This window comes from Geotrypetes seraphini, chromosome 3, assembly GCF_902459505.1.
Source record: "Geotrypetes seraphini chromosome 3, aGeoSer1.1, whole genome shotgun sequence".
Classification (NCBI taxonomy): Eukaryota; Metazoa; Chordata; class Amphibia; order Gymnophiona; family Dermophiidae; genus Geotrypetes; species Geotrypetes seraphini.
The window spans coordinates 314,865,213-314,890,751 of record NC_047086.1 but is presented as its reverse complement, the minus strand read 5'-3'; the positions used below and the strand labels follow the sequence as shown (position 1 = coordinate 314,890,751).

General features: G+C 42.0%; 1 protein-coding gene across 5 annotated transcripts in view; it reads left to right on the top strand.

The window, feature by feature from the left end:
• Positions 1-25,539, top strand: part of PLCB4 (phospholipase C beta 4) — a 714,891-nt gene that overhangs the window by 487,681 nt on the left and 201,671 nt on the right. For all 5 annotated transcript variants that reach the window (XM_033937395.1, XM_033937391.1, XM_033937393.1 and 2 more), the window contains 2 exons: positions 1,448-1,527; positions 12,015-12,068. In XM_033937395.1, coding sequence (XP_033793286.1) covers positions 1,448-1,527; positions 12,015-12,068 — 134 coding nt within the window. The remainder of the gene's footprint in view (positions 1-1,447; positions 1,528-12,014; positions 12,069-25,539) is intronic.

Genomic DNA, 25,539 nt, shown 5'->3' with positions numbered 1-25,539 from the left:
AGGCACCAACATTAGTGGTAAGTCTTCTAAAATGTGGTGAGAGCTCCGGTTGCTGTTCCTTCCTTTCTGCCCTGGGTAGATGTGCACTCGTTTGGTTGTATGGGGGGTATGACTGCTGGAGCGTCTGATGAGTGATTATTGTGACTTGAGGCCGGTTGTTTGAGGTTTGACTGGGTTTGGTTGGGGGTTCCGTATTCTTTAAAATGTCAATTGTGTTGGACATCCAACCGAGGGCTTCTTGTACTTTGTCTCATTGCTGCCATGTTTTTACGCTTGTTGATTTACTGGCCTGTTTTACCCTGTTATTATTGGCTTCTCTCTTGGTTGTATGTGCCTTTTGCAATTGCTAATAAAGATAATTTTTTAAAAATGTGTTAAATACTAATGTGCACTTAGCACATGCAGAAAAGGCTTACTGCAAAATACATTTAAAGTGTTTTGCAGTAAATAAGCATAGAGCAATGAGATCTTGTGCTAAAATAACCCATCTTAACAGTAGCACTCATTGATGAATTCTCCCCTTAGCCCTTAATGTAAGATGGAATTTGCTGAATCATTTATCTCATTAGGTGGAGGCTGTATGAAGTTTCAGAAGACATTAAAAACCTTATTTGTTTCAGAATTTTTTTTTTAATGTAGTTAGTTTTATCAAATTTTGTCTGTTTTTCCTGATATTGTTCTAGCTGGTTCATAGACAAAACTGCAGAAGACAAAGGCGCGCGCCGACAACTGAGCGCAAGACGGAAGTGCGTGCCCAAGAAAAAGAGTGTTTTTAGGGGCTCCGACGGGGGGTTTTGTTGGGGTACCCCCCCACTTTACTTAATACAGATCACGGCCCTCATTATACTGGAAACTTAACTGTTTCCCTGTTTTTAGGGAAAAAGTGAAGTTTTCAGTAAAGTGTGGGGGGTTACAACCCCCCAAACCCCCCCACAACGCGGCGCGATCTGTATAAAGTAAAGTGGGGGGGTTCTCCCCCCACACCCCCCATCGGAGACCTTTAAAACAGTCATTTTCTTTGGCACATACCTCCGAATTGCGCTCATTTGTCTGCACGCGCCTTTGTCCCGGCGCGCTTTTGACCTGACACAGTTCTAGCTTCTTGTTGTGTTTGTAAAAAAATATAGAACTGGTGATACTGGATGACTGAGGTCTATAAGAACTATGTTGTATTGATATATTTGTCTGTTTGCTTTCGTTGCCTCCTTCTATAAATTAATTGACTTGATAGATCAGCAAGGGCACATCAGTTTGAAGCAGTACATGACCCAGTCCCTTCAAGGATAACATTTAGCATCATCTAATGGATGTGATCTCTACACAGAAGCAACACAACATGAGAATTAAAGCTTTTGTTCTTGTGCTAATGCAAATGTGCAGCAATTGTTAAGTCACGAGTCTGATTCATTTGTTTATTTGTCATTGTCTGCCTTTTCATGCGTTTCAGCAATGGGGAGAAGGCTTGAGATCCATCATACACAACTTTAGAGCCAACAATGTCAGTCCAATGACATGCCTCAAAAAACAGTAAGTTTCTTTTCTATTCTTTAGTAGGGATGTGCATTCATCTGAAATGGCATTGAGCAATATTGTGTACTATTGACAAGACTGCCCCCAAAACAAACCCAAATACAATGAAAAATCCCATAAACAATGTAGAAAACCAAACCCCCCCCAAAAAATTGGTTTTGGCCTGCACATTTCTTTTCCCTAGCTTTCTGAATTAGAAGAGCCATGTCTACTCACTCCGTTTTTTCTTCCCTGTATTCCTTCTGTTGTCTCCAAACAAAACTGCCAAACCTTCCGCTCTGATTGTCTTCCAAAGCTGCTTTTAACTCCTAACTCCCACTCACCCATAAGATACCTATGTCCATCTTACCATTCTCCCTGTGAGAAACTCCCCAACTCCTGTGAGTCCTATTTGACCGTCTAAATTAGATTGTGAGCTCTTCTGAGCAGGGACCATTTAAATGCAAATGTACAGCGCTTTGTACGCCTTTCAGCACTTTAGAAATTATAAATAGTAGTAGTAATAGTAGGCCAAAGAAAATCCATCACTGTGGTCCAGATGTAACCATGCTAATTGTAATTGCTAGAGAATGACGTAGCAGTAGTTAGTATAGCCAGGTTTAAAAAAATTTGGACACGTTTCTGGAGGAAAAGTCTATAGTATGATAAACATGGGAAAGCCACTACTTGCCCTGGCATCAGGAGCATAGAATGTTTGGGTTTCTGCCAGGTACTTGTGACCTGGATTGGCCACAATGGAAATGAGACACCGGGCTAGATAGACCATTGATCTGAACCAGTATGGCTATTTTTGTGTTCTTATGTATGTCGTTATTGTAAAAGGAAAATAAAATAAAAATAGTTGTCACCATTTTGAAGAAATAAATTAGTCCAGTCCCAGATTCAAACTAGAAACTGTAAAAGCTAGTTAGATATATTTTTAGCACGGCTGCATCCATATCTCTATGACAAAATCTTTGTACAAGTTGTGAATGTAGACATATATAAAGAGCTATACAATATAGCTTTCTTCCCTTTGTCTCATCCATATTCAACCCACTGAACATTCTACTCTAGCTCTCCGCCTACTCCTTCCAGGGCCTAAGAACATTCTCCCATTTTTCTTTGCCCCAAGCTCCCAGATTTAGTTACCGGTATATGTGCAATATCTCATGCAATTAAATATTTATGCTACCATTCATGTGTCCATGGATACAGGTTTAAAGGGATCATGCTGGATCAGAGCTGAGAAAGGCTGCTCTGGTCATAGTGTGCCTCCCTCAATTCAAGTTTATTAAAAATTTGATATTCAGAAAGCTCAAATAGGGAAACCATGGTTCAACATGTACCATTTGTGCCACCATTTCACAAGACACTGCCAGCTGGGAAGTGCACGTCCCTGAAACTTAGCCATTGCTCACCTTTAATTAAGGCCAGTAGCTGCAGGCTGTACTCTTTGACCAGTGGAAATGGATCATAGAGTCCAGTGCTGGTTCATAATTTGCATGTTCTTCTCTCTTCTCCTCCCTCCCCCCCCCCCCCCCATGCATTCTTTGCACGGTTCTGTTTGTTCTTCTTTGCACCCCCTGACTCATCAGTAGAGATTAGCTTTTATTCAGCACAAGGAGCTGTGCTTAACCTGGGTCAGCTTTCTGTAGGTGAGGCCAGTATCATGGCTAACTCCCACGCTCTGAATATGGTCCCTAGTATATATAAAGTTGATAGTCAACTACGTAGAGAATATGTAATTTGAGAAACATCTAGCTTAGAAGCTTTCAAATCTTACATGTGGTCTTATCTCTTTAGCTGGTGCCACTGAATATCCAAGTCAAACTTCAAACATAAGTTGAATACTACATATTGGATCTATTTGTGCAAGCCGCTTAGATATGTGACATACATTTGGGCCCAGATTCTCAAAGTGGTACCGATTTTCTAGATGCTGGTAGGTGCCCATACCTCCATTAAAAACGCCAATCAAATGACGTTTTTAACTGAGATTTGAGGCGCATACCAGCGCCTAGAAAATCAGCACCTGAATCATGCCTATGTAGGTGCTTTAGGCTGCCAAATGCCAAAGTAGGCATGACCAATGCCAGATGTGCCATTAGGTGGCCTAAAGCGCCTACGTAGGCATGATTCACACAAAGATAGGTGCCGGAAATGTAGGCCCGGAAAACTCTAGTCTACATTTCTGGCACCTATCTTTCATGTTGGTGCAATTTTGAAACTGGCACTAATGCGTGATTGACATGTGATCAATAGCCGCTTTTATGGCGACTGCCGATATCGGCGCTGATTCGAGAATCTGGGCCTTAATGGCTGAATATTGCTGCATAGATGTATAAATTGTACAGGTAAGTTGCACTGCCCCTAGAATGTCCCCGTTGAACAGTATTTTTTTTTCCTCCACTTTACTAGTTAGGCTTGATTTTCAGCATTAGCCAGCTACATGTAACTAGGAGAACCCAACAGCACTAAATCTACCTGGTCAAATTTGACAGTCTAGATTTTGGTGAATTTTCAAATAAAATCTTGGGGACTGTTTTACTAAGGTACACTAAGCTCTATCATAAGTTAGCATGCTGAAAACCCCCCACAGAACATGTTAAAGCGTCTTGCGGTAGTTTTCTTGTTTGGCTATGCTATTTTGTTTGTATTTATTTTTATGGAGGGAGTATATCATATATGGAGAGTGGGTAGAGAGTAGTTGCGGAAGTGTTATCCAGCTAGCACACTTGCATAACTGCACGTGTGTGGTTAATGCTGGAGCACTTACCCCCGGATTCTAAATGCGTCGCCCAGAGTTGATTGCCAGAATTTGAAGATGGAATCGAGTCTGGGCCGGATTCTCTAAGCGACACTATTGTTGGTGGCCACCTTAAAAGCGGCTGCCAATCATGTGTTAAACACACGACAGCGCCATTAAAATAATGACGCTTCTGGAAAAGGTAGGGGCCAGAAATGTAGGCCAGGGTTTTTGAGGCCTATATTTCCGGTACCCACCTTAGATGTGAATAGTGCCTATATAGGCACCTACTGGCGCCTAAAGCCACTTTCGGTGTTAACCACGCCTACAGTGACATTATGCACCAATAAGTCCCTCCAGGGTTGTGATTCCATTTTTTTAGGTGCCTTGAAATAACTTTTAAAAGAACTCTTAAATAGCATTTGCCTCTTAATGTAGGTGCCAGTAGGACACACATCGATGCCTAAGTTAAAGCGCCATTTATATGGACCTTAGTGCTTAATTTGACAGCCATGCCTAGTTCTCACATGCATCTCAAAAAGGGGCATGCTACTATGAGGGACATATACAGGTCAGAGGTAGTCCAAGAAGTAGGCGCAGGGTTGCAAAATAATGGTCTCCATGCTTAACTTTAGGTGCAGAAATTACACCAGCTTTTACGAGTCGTAAGCCACCTGCCCACAGTTAGGCATGACTTGCAAGCTGAGCCCCTGTTCTATTAAGGTCACGTGCACTTTATAGAATGGGAACAAACAGAAAGAAATCAAGAGAGATGTCCTTAAAACCAAACAATATCCATTTATTCTTGACAAAATAACATCCCCATGAATATCCAAGTTTCAGCATAAAATCATACCTTCATCAGGGGATTCTACAAAACACACGTGGAGGGGCATAATCGAAAGAAACATCCAAGTCCAATGTGGATGTAGGGTGCTAATCGCCCAAAGTTGGCAGCGGTAAAAGGTCCATTCTCAAAAAGCACGTCCAACTTTTTTTTCGAAAATCGTCTACTTGTACGTCCAAACGTTTAATCGCCCAAACTGCCACTACATCTATTTTTATACCACATTCTCGACCAAAAATTCGGCCAAGTCCCAAACACCCAGAACAATACCTTATAGATGTGGGATGCTCAGTCCCTCCTGCCGCCACTCCCTAAGACATTCCTCAGCAGGAGAGATGCCTAGTCCCTCTTGCCGGAACCCCCAAAGCCACCCCCCACCCCCGAATGTCAACGGCAGGAGGAGTGCCCAGTTCCTCCTGCCGCCACCTCACCCAGACAACCACTGGCAGGAGGGATGCCAAGCCCCTCCTGCCGGTACCCCCCACCCACCCCCTAAGATCATTGGCAGGAGAGATTCCAAGTCCCAACCTCCAGTACCCCATCCCCCCAGAACATTGGCAGGAGGGATGCCCAGTTCCTCCTGCGGGTCCCCCACCACCACCAAAGGGCATGCTCCCCGACACCCTCCCCCAAGCCCACCTGGACCCCACAGTACCTTTTTTAAGTTGGCCGGCAGGCCCTTCTCCAACTTCATGGCTGTACCGGGGAGGGGCCTAAGGCTTAGGCGCCTGGGCCAACTGGAATATTAGGCCTCTCTTCCAGTTCATTCTGGGATGTGCTGGGAGTTGCCTAAGATTCTTAGGCCACTTCCATAGGGATTCAGAACTCTCCAACCTAAAAGTTAAGTAATTTGATATTATTATTGCTATTTTGACCACATTAAATTACACAGTATATAAATGCATAAGAGGGTTTTTTGTGACCTATGATTAACAGTGATGTCTTGTTTAACTGATCAGCTTCGGCTGCTTTGAAATGACACAGTAGTTGTCTGAGATCTTTTTCCCTCTTTTATGAATGATTTGTAGTAGAGAATAACATGGGGACAAATTTTTCCCCGTCCCCGCAGGAACTCAATTTTCCCGCCCTGTCCCTGCAAGTTTTTTCGCTGTCCCTGCCCCATTCCTGTAAGCTCTGCCTTAACCACACAAGCCTCGAACACTTATGATTTTAAAGTGTTTGAGGGTTGTGCAGATGAGGACAGAGCCTGCAGGAATGGGTCAAGTACAAGAAAAGAACTCTCCGGGACGGGAAAATGAGTTTCCGCGGGGACGGGGCAAAATTTATTCTTGTGTCATTCTCTAATTTGTCAAGGTTGATGTGATCCTGTTGTGGGAATAGTTTTGTATAAACTCTACTCTGTGTGTGCATCTTTTGATTTTCTGATTGTAGAGTTTCATGTCTGTTTTTTGTCAAGTAATTACATATAAGCCACAATAACCAGAATATTTATACAAACAAATGTGTATAAACAAATGAAGGGAAGGCACAAAGAAAACAACTAAAGGGATGGAAATAACCCAGTAATCAAAATGAGGTGGGAGCATAGGGGACTCATAATAAAAAATTTTAAAAGAACAAAAAGGGGCCTAAATAGGTATTGGACAATCAAAAAGCCCGATCGTCCAAGTACCGATAATCAAAGCTGGTTTTAGACGTATCTTATACCAGCTTAGGCCTTTCCCCTGCCTCTAAATGCCTAGAGCGAAAAGAGGCATTTTTAGAGGAGGGGAAAGGGTGAGAGGTGGGCCGACTTAGACTTTGTCATACAGCAAGTATATTCAAAACCTTGAACAGGTTACCTAGTCGAAACTTATACGTTTTGACTTAGACCAAGTCAAAACAGGTATAAGTTCCGAAAAGGAGCCGCTAAACTGATTGCGGCTGCCACGATCAGCTCAGCGACTACAGCAATTTGCCCAACCCCCACCACAGGAGGGACCTAAGGAAACTGAGACTATTCCAGTTGACCCAGGCGTCTAAGGCCCCTCCTGTGGGCGGGGCCTTAGGAACCTGGCCCAATCAGTCCTAAGACCCGCCATTCGGCAGATGGCAGGCCTGCCGCGCGGACGGGTTTGGGACTCGTCCACCCAGCCATCTGATTGTGAGTAAGGGGGTGTCAGGCTGGTCGGGGGGGTCACGGGGTGAGGGGGCGATCGGGGGTTCAGGGGCGGTCATGGGGAGGGGCATCGTGAGCAGATGGGAGTGGGGGCATCGTGGGGTGGTGGGAGTGGGAGGGTCATCATGGGCAGGAGGGGTTGGGCTCCCTCCTGCCCGTATCAGTTTGTGGGGGTGGGGGGTCATCATGGGCAGGAAGGGTTGGGCTCCCTCCTGCCCCTATCGGTTCGGAGGGTGGGGAGTCATCATGGGCAGGAGGGGTTGGCTATCTTTCCTGCTGCGATAGCGATCCCCCGAAGCGCCTAAAAGGTTTGGTTTTGGGTGTTTGGAACTTATTTTTTGGTTGATAATGTGTTGTATGTTTAGATGTAGTGGTGATTCTGGCCGTTTAAACTGCTGAACGTAGAGGTAGGCCATTCTCAAAAAAACCCTCACTTTGGACGGTTTTTTTTGAGAATGGACATTTTCCCTGCTGCTACTTTCAGCATTTAGACTAGAGCCTTAGGCCAAAAGGGGACTTAGACATTTTTTTTATTATGCCCCTCCACATATATAAAACAGATTTAAAAACTTATTTCCATGAGTACTGATATGATCCCAGAAGAGTAAAATGGATGTTATGCTGCTTATCCTAGAAACGAGCAGTGGATTTCCCCAAGTCCATCTTAATAATGGCTTATGGACTTTCATTTTAGGAAATTAACCAAACCCGTTTTAAATTTACTGCTTAGCAGTTTCAATAGTCCTAGTATTTTTGGAAAGAGTAAACCAGCAGTTCTCCCCTAAGACATCTTTTCTCCAAGGTGAAGAGCCCTATTTGCTTTTGCCTTTCCTCATAAGGAATCCATCCCATCTCCTTCATTAGGGTTCCCATATGAATCCAGAAAAAGGAGGATCGATTGAGCCATCCAGGTTTTACTTCCAGTGAAAACAATGGAAGTAAGGAGGACAGATTGAGACAATAAAAGCAAAACTTGGATGGCTCAATCTGACCTCCTTTTTCTGGAGCCATATGGTCAGTGGCGAACCAAGGGGGGTGCAGTCCGCCCCGGGTGCACGCTTCAAGGAGTTGCACAGCCGGCTGGGTCCGGAAGCTCCCATGCTGCTCAAAATGGTACCTCAGCGCGGCTGCTGTACATATTTCAGAGCAGAGTTTGCAGCCTCGCTGAAATGCAGCAAGGTCCTGCAATGACTACTTCTGCTGCATCTGCTCCGGAAGAGGTAAGTGTCATCGGCGGGCGGGGGGGGGGGGGGGTGGACATCAGCCGCAAATCCCTGCGTCTGCTGGCCCAGCCCCCCTTCTACTTCACTTACCTCTTCCGGAGCAGAGGCAGTAGAATTAGTCATCGCGGGACCTTGTTGATTTGGATGGAAGGCGCATAGCAGGGTGGTGGAAGGAGAAAAAGGGGGTCAGGGTGGTATGGAAGCATGGTGAAGGGTGAGAAATGGGGTCAGGGTGGTATGGAAGCATGGTGAAGGGTGAGAAATGGGGTCAGGGTGGTATGCAGCGTGGTGAAGGGTGAGAAATGGGGTCAGGGTGGTATGGAAGCGTGGTAAAGGGTGAGAAATGGGGTCAGGGTGGTAAAGAACGATGTGGAGGGAGAGAAAGGGGGTCAGGGTTGTATGCAGCGTGATGAAGGGTGAGAAATAAGGTCAGGGTGGTATGGAAGCGTGGTGAAGGGTGAGAAAGGGAGTCAGGGTGATATGGAAGCGTAGTGGAGGGAGAGAAAGGGGCAGATGCTGAAGGAATTGCAGGGAAAGGGGAAAGAGACATAAGGGGGAGGATACTGGATGGAATTGGGTTGGAGGGAAAGAAAGGGGGCTGATGCTGATGGAACTGGTGTGCAGGGAAAGGAGGGAAACATAAGGCAGAAGGATACTGGATGGAATTGGGTTGGATGGAAAGAAAGGGGGCTGATGCTGATGGAAGTGGGGGAAGGGAGAGGAGAGAGTGAAATGTCAGACCATGGGGGTGTGGGAGAGGGAAGGAAAGGAGAGAGATGCCAGACCATTGGAGGAGGGAAGAGAAAAAGATGGATGCCAGACAAATGAGGGTGAAGAGAGCGATGGAAGGGGGGAGGCATAAAGTTTCTTGAAGGGGAATAGAAGGAGAGAAGATGCCATATAGAAGGGGCAGAGAGAGGGTAGACAGTGGATGAAAGGAAGAGAGTGACAAGAAGATGAGGAAAGCAGAAACTAGAGAAGACAAAGGTAGAAAAAAATTCTATTTATTTTTGCTTTAGGGGAGATGCATCGCTGTTTCTGTGGTGTTGCATTGTATGCAGAGTCCAGCTGGTTCAGTTTAACCTTTGTCTATGTATTTTTATTCTATCTCCCCATTTACAAAACTGTAGAGCGTTTTTTAGCTGTGGCATCTGAGCTGTTACCACCATGGCTAAAAACCACACTACAGTTTTGTAAAAGGGGGGGGGGGTTTGTTTGTGATTACATACTAGACAAAGGTGTTTTTCTGTGTGTTTGAAAAGACATGGTTTTCTGTTAGAATTGACTGTGTAGGATTGATCTGTACTAATCTGCCTTGTTTAGTTTTACAATGGGTGTATTGATGTTGTACTGCTCACTGCAGTATGTAAGATGCTGCCTTTTCCTAGGTACTTATGTGTGACATGTGGCTTGTTACTAAAAATCATGTTTTTCATACAGATGGGGGGGTGTCAAAAAATGATGGGCCCCAGGAGTCATATATGCTAGGTACGCCACTGCATATGGTAACCCTACCATTTATCATTTCATGTCATTGACAAATGAAAATGAGCAGAAAAACCTTAAATTTGATGGGGCTTTTTTTGTTTGCTGCCTGTAGTATATTCTGCTGAAAAAGTCCTCACTGCAAATAGTGCACACTGTTTTGAAAGAGTGAGCTCTTATTCAGAAGAGCACACATTCTTAACGACATTGCTCCCATGACAACATAAGAAAATAAAACCCAAACAAAATGAACATTCCTGATTTAGAACAAACATTTTTTGGTTGTACATTTTTAATATGTGGGGGAAGAATAGAAGGATTGTTTTCATTAAAAACTTTGAAACTTTTTTGGTGTTCTTGGTCAAGCAGTTTTTGTGACATGTTTAGATTTGACTATGACATCTTTTAATTCTTTCAGTAGTGTCATTTGAGAATGCTTTATGTTTTCATTTTTTTACATTGCCATGAGTTCATTTGGAAGACAAGGGGGCCCGATATTGAACCATGGGAGGCAACCTTACTGTCTCCCATGGTCGGTGGCAATCCTGGATATTCAGTGCCGGGATTGCTGGCATTGAATATTAAGGGCGAAGGTCAGCGATTTGCACTTAGCTGGCAAAGTTGATTTTCATCAGCTGACCAGCTAAGGTTAATGGCCAAAGATAGATCCGCCTTTTAGGCAGGTCTGTCAGGCCACATGCCTTAACCAACCAGCTGATGAAAATTGGCAGTGTCCGGTTATGCCGCATGACATAGTCAGTCACCGGGCGGGCTGATGAGCCTGATATTCAGGCCAATTATGCTATTTTTGTTGTAGGTTTGATGCTTTCTGCACTTTGTTATCCCTTTACTTTTATCTTAGACAATTAATAGAAACATAGAAAAAATGTGTCCGAATTTCTCAGTCACTGTGAATGCTCAGTGTTCACTCCCAGCTTTAACAAAGGCTTTCAGCCGCTTTGGGAAGTTTTTAAAAACCTTCTCAATTGGACTCTGTGGCAGGCTGTTCCGAATCATTTTCATCATTTTCTTGAGTTCAGTGACTGTTGTTTACAGCTTTGGGTGCAGCTTATGATTGACCTTCAACATTGCTCCCCAGACAAAACTCTACATCACCGTGATGTTATTAACAATATCTGGTACTCACTTTTTATTTTCAAATAATGCTAGTTTCATAGTGCAAACATTTTTTGAATATGCAAACATCACTAGGTGCCATACTTAGAAGTCTGTATCTTCATCATGTTTAAAGATAATCTCATTCTACTTGGCACATGAATATAAACAGTACCAACAAATAAGACTGTAAAATTTCATGTTGAAATTACAGGAGATTACTTTTTTTTTTTTGCCTCACCTTGTGTGTGTGTGTATCCAGGAGGAAAGGGCCTTGCTGCTGCCCCCAATATCCATACAGGACCACCAGGGATGAAAGGTAGACTGGGGGGGGGGGGCTACCTGCACTGTGGTGAGTGAGGGTTCAGGGAGTCATTCCCGGGGAGAGGTGTGAGGGGTTTCTGACTCACAGGGTGGGAGGAGAGGAAGGGAGATTTAACAGGAATTGGGGCCAAAAATATATTTTTTTAAAAAACAAAGTTATGCAAATCCTGGTCAACATTTAGCTGGATCCTGCATCCTGACTGGATATCGGCCAGGACCTGCATAGGTTGCGGTGGCCAGGCTCAGTGAAATTAGCTTCAGATTGTCAGTGCTGGTGCTCACATATGGCCTGGTACTGAATATTGAAGGATAATCTATCTGACTATGGTAATCATGTAACAAAAAACAACACAAAAAACAATGGACTGCCACTGGCTGAATACAGGGGGTGCTTAGATTATTTCAGAGCTTTGTAGGCATAGGAAAGGTGGATGCTATAGGGAACTTGTGTGTTTTTCTAGTATACAACAGAGACAGACAAAAAGACTATCCTGGATAAGGCAAAATCTTGCAGGTGGTCACATTCTGTGGTTAGCAGGTAGAAGATATCCTTATCAGTGGAAACACAATAACTGAACAGACTGGATGGGTCTCTTGATTTATTTCTGCCCTGATTTAATATGTAACTGTGTTCTTTTTCAGCTGGATGAAATTGTCATTTCTTACAAATGTAAGCGGAAAGATTCCCGTCAGGAGGTAATTACACATTGCACGATGGCATCATTAGTATATGGTGTAAGGTTATGGCTACTTTTTAAAAAAAGAATCATATAACTAGTCCCATGGTTTTGTCACTATTAGAGAAAACTCAGTTCCTATTGGGTATACATTTGGGCAAGACCATAAAAGGCCATCATTTTGTTAGTGTTGTGTTTGTAATTATCTGTTCAGAGGAGAAGGGGAATGTGAGGCAGAGAAGCTGTATTGTTTCTCCCGCTCTAAGTCAATGATTACTTCACTTACATACACAAGCAAAAATATTTGGCGAATCAATCCCCAAATCAATGATAATCACTCCCAGTCCTCAAAGACCACCAACAGGTCAGGATTTCAGGATATCACTAATGAATATGCATGAGAGAGATTTGCCTGCCCACTACCTCCCCACTGCATACAAATCTTTGTCATGTATATTCATTAGGGAGATTCTGAAAACTTGGCCTGTCAGCAGCCTGCAAGCACTAGAAATGATGGCCAAGGCCTTTAAGTGGAGGAGATAAAGCTAACTAATGTGCATTTTATAAAATACTTGCATGCATACCAGTCCCACTACCATTCATTCCATTCTCTACCTCCAGGAATGCCTACATATATATCACATGAAAATAGGTACTGCGGGCCTGATTCTGTATAAGATGCCAGTATTGACGGCTGCCTAAGAAGCGGCCACTGATTGTGTGTCAATCACGCACCGGCATTCAATGCAGAATCGTGCCTACACTCCCGGACAAATGCCTGAAATGTAGGCCAGCATTTTGCAGGCCTATATTTCAGACATTTGTCTCCCATCTACGGAGACATGTACCGACACTTAAGCCCGCCCAAGGCCATTTCCGTACAAAACCATGCCCACGCCCCACTTTGAGCATGGTTACGTTTTACTGCACATCTCCATAGATGCACTCTGGAGGCCTACAATTTGAGTGTCCTCCCTAGGGGAGGGTTTTTTTAAAAAAACAAAAAAACATGCATCCCGATTGGCTGTCCGAAGGTGGTATACCGCCACCTGCCACTGGGACATGTGTTTTCGAGAATCAGACCCTATGAGACTAATATTCAAAAACAATAAGCACTTAAATTTAGGTTAATAAGATAGGTGCCTAAATTATTCCCTATTGTAAAAGTTTTCTTCTGATAATTCTCTAAAATTTTGGAATTTTAAAGTTTGTGACGGGGCCAGGGGTATGCCTAACGCTGGCAACCCGGCTCCCACCCCAGGTGCAAGTATTAGCGCTGTTTGGAATAAGCACAGTAGAGGAAAAGAAAAGATAAAGAAACTTCCACCAATAATTTCCAGTTCCATTATTTTATTATCCAGTTTGGTTTGCACTGGTTCTAATACAGATACACCGGCTGATGATGCTTGGAAAAGATTTATCACAAATAAAGTCCTCTTTTACAGTGAGTCCTTGTTTCAATCAGGAAATAACCCTCCCCCCACCCAAAAAAAAAAAATATTTCCCTTTAAACCGGGTTTCTTTCATACAATTCTGCTGCCATGCTTTGCACAGTTCTGGGCAACATTCTGGTTTCAAGAACTTATATACAATAGCCCCTGTGGACCAGCCGGCCCTGGGCTTTAGCTCTACACCTTCTAGGCTTGGCACACTGCTGGGCTTTGCCCACTGGTTTTCAGGAAGTTCTTCCCACCTGACTACCTGAATTATAAATACCCCACTGACCCTTCTTATTTTGGAGCAGTGGTGCTGGGAATCATACACCCTTATTTTAATTGTCTAAGATTCCCCTCCCATATGTTCCCACTATCAGGAATGTGCAATGTCAGGTCACTGAATCCACTTCGGGCTTTATTTCTCCTTCGGTTAGTTAGCATTACCCATCCCCCACTCATTATGCTTTGCTTGCATACATTTAATTTCAGTTGCTAACCAATCCTCACATTCACACATCAAACTCTCATTCATTAAATAGTACCTCATAAGGACAGAAATGTTTATTTTAAGTACTTTAGACCATTGTTACAGAACAAACTTTCATTCACTTCCCCCACACAGTACCTTACTGACTCAAGTTGCATTCAGACATATAGTTTAGGGCTTCTGGGTTGCACTCCATTTCATTTCCCTCAGAGACATATCCTTCTACTTCCATAAGAGACACCTCACTCTCTGAAGCTGGGTACAAGCTATCCTCTGGAGCAGCGTTTAGCCAGCCCTGCTCATGGAGTTTTTCCCTTCCAATTAGCCTCTGCTTCGAAAGCAAAGATTTGTCAGCATGGCGGTGCGATAGGAGGTTTCTTAGCTGAAGGCAGTAAGACAGAGCTCCTAGCCTTCAGTTCCCTGTTCTGTGAGGAATATCCTTCCCTCCAAGTTCCTGATTGCCTCCACCCCACCCCCTCACCCCCCCCTCCCCCGTGTGTTCTCAGCTGGCTTTAATTTATCCTGCTGTGAAACTTTCACTTGGGCTCTGAGCACTTTCTGCCTGTCAGCTCTACCCCTTTCCTTAACCCTTGCTGTATCAGATTGCTTGATCAGAGGTTTAACTGGAGAATTAACAGATGGTTTATAAAAGGAATTATAGGGGCTTGGAAGAGGTATTCTGTTACATAAGAATATAAGAAGCGCCTTCACCGAATCAGACCTTTGGTCCATCCAGTCCGGTGACCCGCACACGCGGAGGCCAAGCCAGGTGTTCCCCGATGAAGACCTGTTTATCCGTATCCATCAATGTGATTTGCAAGAAGGTGTGCATCCAACTTGCCCTTGAAACCCAGAATGGTGGTTTCTGTCACAACCTCCTCCGGGAGAGCATTCCAAGTGCCCACCACACGCTGCGTGAAACAGAACTTCCTGGTATTTGTCCTGAGCCTGTCGCCTCTCAACTTCAGTCCATGGCCTCTTGTCTGATTCACATTTGACAACGTGAATAACGATGCTTCTCGCTCTATTTTGTCGAATCCTTTTATTATTTTATAAGTCTCTATCATATCCTCTCACAGTCTTCTCTTCTCAAGGGTGAATAAGCCCAGTTTTCTGAGGCGTTCTTTGTAGCACAAATTTTCCATACCTTCTACTAGCTTCGTAGCTCTTCTCTGCACCCTCTCCAGCAGGGTCACATCCTTCTTTAGGTAGGGAGACCAGTGCTGGACACAGTACTCCAGGTGTGGTCTGACCATTGCTCTGTAAAGCGGCATTATGACATCCGCCGATCTACTCGTGATTCCCTTCTTTATCATGCCCAACATCCTGTTTGCCTTCTTTGCCGCCGATGCGCACTGCGCCGACGGCTTCAGGGTCCTGTCAATCAGTATCCCCAGATCCCTTTCTTGTTCGCTCTTGCCCAATGTCACACCTAACATTTTATATTCATGTTCCTTGTTTTTCCTTCCCAGGTGCATCACTTTGCATTTCTCTATATTAAACTTCATCTGCCACTTTTCCGCCCATTTCTCTAGCTGGTTCAAATCTCTTTGGAGTTCTTCAATGTCCATTAGTGACCCAACTGTCCGGCATAGTTTTGTGTCATCTGCAAACTTGATTATATTACTTGTTGTTTTCTCTTCCAGGTCATTTATGAAGATATTAAACAAAATGGGCCCAAGAACCGAGCCCTGGGGCACACCGCTTGTCACCTTTTCCCAGTCCAAGAACCATTTATGCTTACCCTCTGCAATCTTTTCTCCAGCCATCTACCTATCCATCTTAGGATGTCCCCCTCTATTCCATGGCATTCTAGTTTTCTCATAAGCCTTGTGTGTGGGACCTTGTCGAATGCTTTCTGAAAGTCCAAGTATATTATGTCCACCGGGTCTCCTCTATCGATGTGTTTGTTCACCTTCTCAAAAAATTGTAGCAAGTTCGTCAGACATGACTTCCCCTTCCTGAAGCCGTGTTGACTGGCTCTCATCAGATCATGATTATCCAAATGTTGCACTATACTATCCTTGATTAGTGCTTCTACCATCTTCCCAGGAACCGACGTAAGACTCACAGGTCTATAGTTGCCTGGTTCACCTTTTGATCCCTTTTTGAAGATTGGGATGACATTTGCTATCTTCCAGTCGTCTGGTATTTGACCTGTTCTGATTGACAAATTAGCAAGGGATTGTAATAACTCTCCTATTTCTACCTTAAGTTCTTTTAGGACTCTCGGGTGAATTCCATCTGGTCCAAGGGACTTGTCACTTTTTAATTTGTCGATCTGATTGTATATCATATCCAAGTCCACATTCACTGTGGTGAGGCTATCCTCATCTTCTCCCTTGAATACTTTCTCTGCTTCGGGCAGTAATGCAGTGTCCTCCTTGGTAAAGACAGACGCGAAGAATGAATTTAGCCTATCAGCAATCTGTTTATCGTCCTTAATGCACTCTCTTCTTCCTTGGTCATCTAGAGGGCCCACTGCCTCCTTAGCTGGTTTTTTCCCTTTTATGTATCTAAAAAAGGGTTTGAAGTTATTGGCTTCTTGCGCTAACTTTTTCTCATAGACCTTTTTGGCGTCTCTTACCGCCTTGTGACAATTCTTTTGGTTGACCTTGTGACTGTTCCAGGCCTCCGCTGTTTGTTCACGTTTCCATTTTTTGAACGAGTTCCTCTTATCCCTTACTGCATCCTTCACCCCTTTAGTTAACCAAGCTGGTTCTCCTTTGCACTTATTTTTCCTTCCTTTGGATATCCGCGGAATGTAAAGATTCTGCGCTTCGGTGACGGTATTTTTTAGTAGGGACCATGCTTGATCGACCGTTTTGATTTTGGCTGTCCTTTTCCTAAGCCGTTTTTTAACCATGACTCTCATGCTGTCGTAATTGCCTTTTCTGAAATTAAAGGTTGTGGTTTGAGTCTTAGTTCTTTTCTCCTTCCCGATGCCAATTTTGAAATTGATCATGTTATGATCGCTCATCCCTAGAGGAACCGTGACTTCCACGCCTGTTGTTCTTCCAGTTATGCCATCCCTTCTCTGTTCTGCCCTGCCTGTCTTATCTTAGCACTGGGAACAGAGTTAATAGGCAGCTTCCTTGGCTTAGGAATAGGCACATTTTCTTTAGTGGCAGGGTTTAAAGCAGATTTTGAACCGGTGACGGGAGCTTCCCTGTCACAAGTTGTAATCTTAAATTACACCACCTCTATATGGGGAAGCAGCAAAATAATTGTTAACTCAGACTGCTTGGGATAAGGCAATAATAAACTACTCCCAAGAAAATCATAAGGAGAGACAAATAGAAAAGAATGTTACATTTCTCAAGAAATGGTCCTCTCAGGTCAGAAAGCACTCAACAGATTGGTTATCATGACATGGCCAGAGCAAAACATCGTAGCCTTCTAGTTACTGAGCCTACCATCATGGTAAAGAAGATACAAAACTGCAAAGATAAAATTAAAATTGGAACTTGGAACATACAAACTATGAATCAAGGCAAACGGAACATAGAAACAAAATAGATTATCTTAATATTGGCATTATGGGCCACTGGCTAACTAAGGTAGAAAGGAATTGGATACTTTTGTTCACTTTTTGTTTACTACTCATGCCATGAAAATTAGAAAAGAAATGGAGTTGCATTCATGGTTAGGAATGAACTTTCAGACAGTACTCAGATACGATGCTATGAATGATCACATTATGTCAATTAGATTTTATCGATAACCCTTTAACTTGACCAGCAATTGATGCAGCTGAAGAAGATATGGAATAGTTTTATGATCACGCAAAAGATGAATTAGATCATGCAAGAATGATTCTTAGTGGTTGTTGGAGCTGGAATGCAAAAATGGAAAAGGAAAGGAAGATAATGTAGATGGATCATACGAGCTAGGAAGCAGCAATAAAGCAGGAGATGGACTTCTTGATTTATGTGTAGCCAATAGTTTCATCATCCCAAATACTTTTCAACCAACCAAAATGGCAATTGATACTTGGAAATCACCAAGTTCAGACCACCAAAACCAAACTGACTATATTCTCAGTGCTTGTAAATGGAAGAGTTCTATTCCAAACTAAACTAAACTAAAACTTAATTTTATAGACCGAGTCATCAATGAAGAGGAGCTCAACTCAGTTAACAATAATGTAATAATTAATACATAAAATTGACATGGAAAAGTAGACTGAAATAGTTAATTTCCAAAATGTTTAGCAAACAAAAAAGTTTTCAGAACTTTCTGGAATAAAGCAAAAGAACCTAAACTTAATGTAAGTGGTAAAGCATTCCAGAATTCGGTTAATTTAAAAGCAAAAGAATGACTAAATCTCTTAAAGGTTCTGTTTTTCCACTGAGAGAAATCTAAAAGAAATTCCAGCCACAGATAGATATATTAAAGGATGTCAATGGACAGATACTAATGGATGCTTCAAAACTCAAATAAAGATGAAAGGAATACAAAGAAAACTGGTACAAAAAAGACACTAATATGGGTGGACATTGTATACACACAAGAACCATAGATTTTAGAAGAAATCAGATCTGCTCCAAGATCACTGCTGAGAGAGAATGCTACTAGAAATAATGGACTGGACTTGCAATTAATTTACTTCAGGCTAGAGAAGATAAGTCTGTTAAGATGCTCAACAAACTTTGCCAAGAAATCTCAGAGACACCACAATGGTCAACTGACTAGAAAAGATCAGTCTACATACCAGTTTCCAAAAAAGGAGATCTAAAAGACTACACAAATTATTGGACAATTTTCTTACTGCCACATGCCTGCAAGATCGTGGTTTTTCTATTACACTGTAGGGATGCAACAGTTAGATCATAAAAAAGCAGGACAGAAAGAGCAGTTAAGCATTTGAGTTGTTAAGCCTGTTTTCTTTATATTAATATTCTTCTTTTGAGTCTTCTTTCACTCTACTTTATCTCCTCCCAAAGGAACTTTGTGGTCTAAGGAAGAGGAATTATGTTTCTTTATATTTGATGCTTTGTAAAAGGCTAAGGGGCTCATAATCGAAAGAAAAAACGTCCAAAAACCGGCTTAAGTCGGTACGTGGATGAACATTTCTCAAAAACATACAAGTGCCGATACAAAAAATGGGTTTTGGACATATTTCTAAACGACCTAGGCCTTCATAGTGCTGCTGAACGACCAAAGCTCAACGGGGTGTTTCGGGAGGAGTGTCGAGGGCGGGAGTTGGGCGGGACGTGGGCCGGCTTAGACTTAGTTGTACAGCATGTATAACCGAAAGTTATACAGCCCACGATCGATGGAACTTGGATGTTGTGACTTAGACCATGTAAAACATGGTCTGAGTCACAAAACCCACCTAAAGTCACCAGATAAGCACTGCAAACACATAAAAAGACCCCCACACACTACCCCAGTGATCACTGACCCCCCCCCCTACTCATAAAAATTTTAATCACAACTTTAAAATTCAGCCTCCAGACCATCATCGCCTGGTCGTCTGGCATAGGAAAGCGTAGTCATCCAGCACAGAGGCAGCTTAAGTCGTCTTGGGGGTGGGTTAGGGACCCATAGAGAGGAGGACCTATGCCCATAAGCCCCTGTAATCACTGTATTGATTCTTAAACATGTCAACTGACACTCTCCTATACACCCTAAAACCCTTTTGTACTGGCATATAAGTGGCTCCTGCAGCCATAAGGGCTATTGGGGTGGTAGATAAGTGGGTCTAGGGGATTCTGGAGGTGGTTTGGGGGGCTCACCCTAACCTATAAGGGAGCTGTAGTGAGGAGAAGACACGGCACCCTTTTTGTGAAGTTCACAGCCCTGTAAGGTAGCCCACTATTTAGGTGCCATGTCTGGGTGTGCAGTCCATCACTTTGCAGCCCCCTCCCGTTTCCAACAGGGCTTGTTCTAGGTGTTTTGGACTTGGACGAAAATGTGGTATAAAGATGGATGATTTAGCGGCTTGGACGATCAGATCGGTAGGACGCATAATTAGACGATTTTCGAAACGGAAAAAAAGTTGGACGTATTTTTCGAAAATGTGTCTTAAGCTGTTTTTACTTTGGACGACTTTCGAGATGGACGTAAAAGGACTTAGATGTCCCTTTCGATTATGCCCCTCCATATTGATAAGATTTGTATTTTCAATCTGATTTTCTTGAGCAAATGGATTCTTGTGTGAAATATTGTAAATAAATAATAAAAATATTTTAAAAATTAAAAAAAAAGAAAGCAAGAAGTTCTGGAGAAAGTCAATCTGTATGGTCACCAGGAATGAACTTCAACTGGATGGCAATTAATCAAAATTTGAGTGCATAGTGCTCAAATTTAGTGCTAAGCTTCTAATATTTTGCCTCACCCTAAATTCACCCTGTTACCACCTACTTTTTAAGATCTTAGGGCTCCTTTTATGAAGGTGCACTAGCGTTTTTAGCTCACGCACCGGATTACCGCGCGCTAGCCGAGAAACTACCGCCTGCTCAAGAGGAGGCAATAGCGGCTAGCGCATGTGGCATTTTAGCACGCGCTGTTCCGTGCATTAAGGCCCTAACACGCCTTCGTAAAAGCAGCCCTTAATTTTAGCATTTCTAAAGAGGCCAATTTAAGAGCCTCTGATCATTAGAGGCAAAAGCCTTTCTATTTTCTGTGTTGTTTATAAAGTTACCCTCATCAATAGCCTAGAATATATAAACATAACATAGGGCTCCTTGTATCAACCCGCGCTAGCGGTTTAATGCATGTAATAGCGCACGTTAAACCGCTGGCCGCGCTAGTCCCTACCGCTTCCTCTTGAGCAGGCGGTAGTTTTTGGGCCAGCGCGGGGGTTAGCACGTGATGAAAAGTCGTGCGCGTTAACCCCGCTAGCACTGCTTGATAAAAGGAGTCCATATTAACATAGTAGATGACAGCAGATAAAGACCCGAATGGTCCATCCAGTCTGCCCAACCTGATTCAATTTAATTTTTTTTACATTTTTTCTTCTTAGCTATTTCTGGGTATTGGTCTCAATATCACTGGTACCTGGATAGATCTTGACAGTCATTTTGTACCTGACTATTTAGCACTAGTATTTGGGTATGGTCTGGTGATGAACATCCAGATATAAAAAGCCCATAATGACTGGCATTTAAAATTTAAATACTAACCTGATAATGTTTTATTCCCCTGACCTGAACATAGCCACAGGGCTCTCTCTCTTCATTCTAGCCAAAGTATACATGCTGTGAGAGGTCTCCATCTCTATTTTTAAAATTTTTCCCTTCCTCTTATCTTCCCACATCATTTACATGCATTGTATTTATAAAATTTTGTATACCAGTTCCCTTAGTCAAGGCTTCAAAGTGGTGAACAACAGTTAAAAACAAGAATTGGTAAAACAAAATAAACATTACGATTGGTGGCATAGCTAAGACTAAATAGGCCCCAAGTGGAAAAATTAAGAAGAGCCCCCTATAACACCATTTCTTCTAAGGTAGTAGGGATTGGGTGGAAGGAGGAGGAATTCCTACAGAGCTCCAGTAAACAAACCCTTCAAGATGTAAACACATTTCAGACCTATATAGAAAACCTGTCCTAGTAAAAGAAATTGAAATTGAAATGCAAGATATCAGAGATGCACATTTCCCAAAGCTGACACATTACAATTAATAAATTCAAAAAAAGTGCTTTTTCTACCTTTATTGTCTGGGTCTCCTGTTCTTTTGACATTTCTTCTTTCTGCTATCCATCTTCCTTCTGTGCCCTTATCCATCCTGTCCAGCATCTTCTCTCTCTGTGTCACAGTCATCCTTCCCCCATATTCAGCATCTGCCCTCTCAGTGTCTCTATCCTCTCCTCTTATTCTCTCTCTGTCTCTCAGTTTGTCTATGTTTCTCCAAACATACTGGGCTTTTCTTCCATACACTAGCAGTCTGCTTGATTTGTCTTGGATGCTTACCGGTAATTGCCTTCGCCATGTGCTCTGAACTCTTGCTGCTTTCTTACTACATTTCATCAACATAAGCTCACTTCCTGTTGGTTTAGGATTCTAACTTCAAGCATTTCCACAACCTCAATTTATTTTAGAGCTCTTCTATGATCTCTGGAACTCCCTCTACACTAAAAGGATGTATAATTGGTGGCATGCTTACTCATCATGTCACAGTTGTCAAATAATGCACATTATTTCCATATGTTGTACATATAGGTCTACATTCCTAACCAGAACCTGCCTTTGAGGACTCCTCAGGCAGCTAATTGTTCACATGGGACTGAATTCTATATATTGCACCTAAAAAATCCAGGGCCGAAACAAACTGTTTAAGCTCTAGTCTATAAACAGTGCCTAAAGTTAAGTGTGGTTTATAGAATCGTACTTGCACATGGGAGCCATGCCTAACCACAGAAATGTGGTTCAAAAGCTTATGCTTAAAGTTAAGTGCAGGTGCCCCTAATTCTATAATTATGCATGTATCTGTGAGGAATGCCCCAATCTGCCCATGTCCCTCCTATTTCCATGCCCACCCCCCTTTCTTGACGCTATGTGTAAGTTTTACACATGGATCCAACACTAAAAGGATACATCTCTAAAAGATTTCTGGGCAAACTCTATCTTATCAGGAGTAAAACTATAATAATAATAATAACTTTATTATTATTATATACCGCAGTACCATATTATATACCGCAGTACATTATTATATACCGCAGTACCATAACAATTCAGAGCGGTTAACAGAGTAAGAGACTGTACATATACAGTGATGTTACAAATAAGTCAATCAGCATAGCTTAGCGAGTAGGGAGTGATCAGGGAATCCGGAGGTATGTCGGAGATACGAGGCAGGGTTACAAGGCAGGGGGGAGGAGGGGGGGGAGTCAGAGGAATTTGTCAAAGAGATAGGATTTGATTGATTTCCTGAAAGTTTGGTAGGAGGGTGAGCTAGAGATGAAAGTGGTAAGACATTTGTTCCATTTGCCTGCTTGGAATGCCAGGGATCTATCTAGGAACCTCTTGTAGACACAGCCCTTTAGGGACGGGAAAGTAAACAGGTGGGCATTACGAGTGCGGGTGAGGCCTGAACGTTCAAAGTGATCCGATAGGTAGATTGGAGATGAGCCTGTTAAGGTTTTGAAGCAGAGGCAAGCAAATTTGAAGATGATCCATGCCTCCATCGGCAGCCAGTGTAGTTTTTTGTAATAAGGGCTTACATGATCTGATTTTTTGAGGTTGTAGATAAGGCGCACTGCAGCATTCTGAATGATTCTTAGGCGTTTGATGGTGGCCTATTTCTGAATTCAATCTTTTACCAAATGTTTAGAAGATCTGTGAAGACTTATTTATATGATAAATTTGTTTAATAAATTATGGTTACATGATAGATATATTTCTGTATGTATTTCATTTGTGTCTGGCAGACCTTCTTGATGTAAACCGCTTTGAACTGTCAAGGAATAGCGAGGTTATAAATAAAACATTATTATTATTAAATTTACATGCATAATTTAAATTAAAACCAATTAATGCTAATTGCTTGTTAAGAAGCCACATGTCGGTGCTAATTGACTTGTTATTCAGTTTATTTGTGTGCGCAAATTGGCCAGGTGTCAATTTATAGAAGCACCATTTATAGAATTCGGGAAATGGTGTGAAAGTCCACATGTATTTTTGACTGTATTGAAATAAAGAACAGCAAACTACCTGGGTAAATTACTATAAGGGTAACTATAAAAAGTCACCATCTGAGAGGGTAATAAGGCACTTTTTTTTTTTGTAGCCTAATTTATAAGCACATATAGAGGGGCTTTTTTGATATAACATCCAATATGATCTTTAAAATTCTCATTCTTAACATAGCAATTTTTGAACCAGAAAAATGTCTGTTTTTTTTATTCTGAAAATCGTTATTTTCAGTACATATTTCTTTAGATACCATTAAAAAAAAAGGTCTAGAGAAAAACACATAAAAACAAGTCATGGGATGGATGTGTGAAACTGTTCTTTTTTTTTTTCCTTTTTTTTTGTAAATCTTTATTGACATTTCAAACTTTATAATGTATACAATTGAAGAATCAGAAAAAAACTGTATGAAAATACATTTTAATCATCACAATTATTACATTAAACTATTTGTATCCTAATTATAAGCAATAAAATTATATATTATACTATCAATATAATGAAAAAGAATTAATTTTACTCTTCCAAATAAATATTCCATTCCCCACCCTCCCACCCTCCCTGGATGTGTAAAGGAATCTTAACGGAAAAAAAAAGAGAATCATAATTTTAATTATAACATAATAAAATTAGTCAATGGACTCCATACCTCATTAAAGGACTTGCTATATCAATATGACAATGCCAACATCTATTAGATTTATCTATTCTATTTAACCGAACTGGGGTCCAGAAAATCCTATGCAATAAAAATAACCATGTTTGTCTCATAGATGCTGACATTGTACATTTCAAACTCCAAGTCCAAATTCGTGGCCAACGAGATACAGAAATATACTGTTTTATCTCGATGCTCCAAATATCTCTAAGAGTATTTTTTGGCTTCTTATTTAAAAATCCAGAAATCAATTTGTACCACTGGGCAGCCTGATGTCCTACTAAATCTGTTTGGTAGCAAGGATCTACATTCAGGGAACCCACTCTGAATAGCCTGCTTCAACTGCAACCATCTATATTGTTGAGACTTTAAAATGCCAAATGAATGCTGCAGTTGTGAAAATTCAAGCAGTTTACCATTAGATATAATGTCATCTAATGTCCTAATATTTGTCTGCATCCATTTTTTCCAAGCGGTCCCAGCACTGCCTATTTGAATCCTGGAGTTTAACCATAAGGACTGTAAAGTAGAATTCATTATTGGAACCTCTGTTAATTTATCGTATCCAATAAAATTATGTTGGCCTTAGCATATCTAGGTAATCTGATACTTAGTGCATGAGATAGTCGCATAGGGACATAATTTTCCATTCAAGATATAACCAATCCGGTTGATGTTCCATAAGCTCAGGGAGGATCCAATACATCCCTTGACGCATTATATAGGCTTGATGATACCTATAAAAATTGGGAAAATTTACCCCACCCTCCATAATTGTGTTTTGTAACGATACTAAAGCAATTCTTGGTTTTTCCCCAAGCCAAACAAATTTTGACAGTATACTATTTAATTTTTTGTAAAAGGGCCCTTGAAAATAAACTGGCAACATACCCATTTGGTAACAAACCACAGGCAAAACACACAAAAACAAGTCATGGGGATGGATGTGTGAAACTATTCTTAGTATACTGGCCACATAGACTTCCCAGCAGAGCACAGGAGCAGCCAAGTGGTCAGTACAGTGGGCTTCGCATAAAGAGATCCAGGTACAACTCCCACTTTAATGCCCTTATTTTATATTGTGAGCCTTTAAGGATCAATTAAAAACCTACTGTACCTAGTTGTTCAGGTCTTCAGGTGTCTCTTATCTATAGCTACAGTTGATAGTCTTTTGGTTGTGGAAGGCTCATAGTTTCTACCACAAGTGTTCAAGTTAGAGCCGGTTATGGACAAGGATCCCAAGTCTACTGCACTGATCACTGTCCT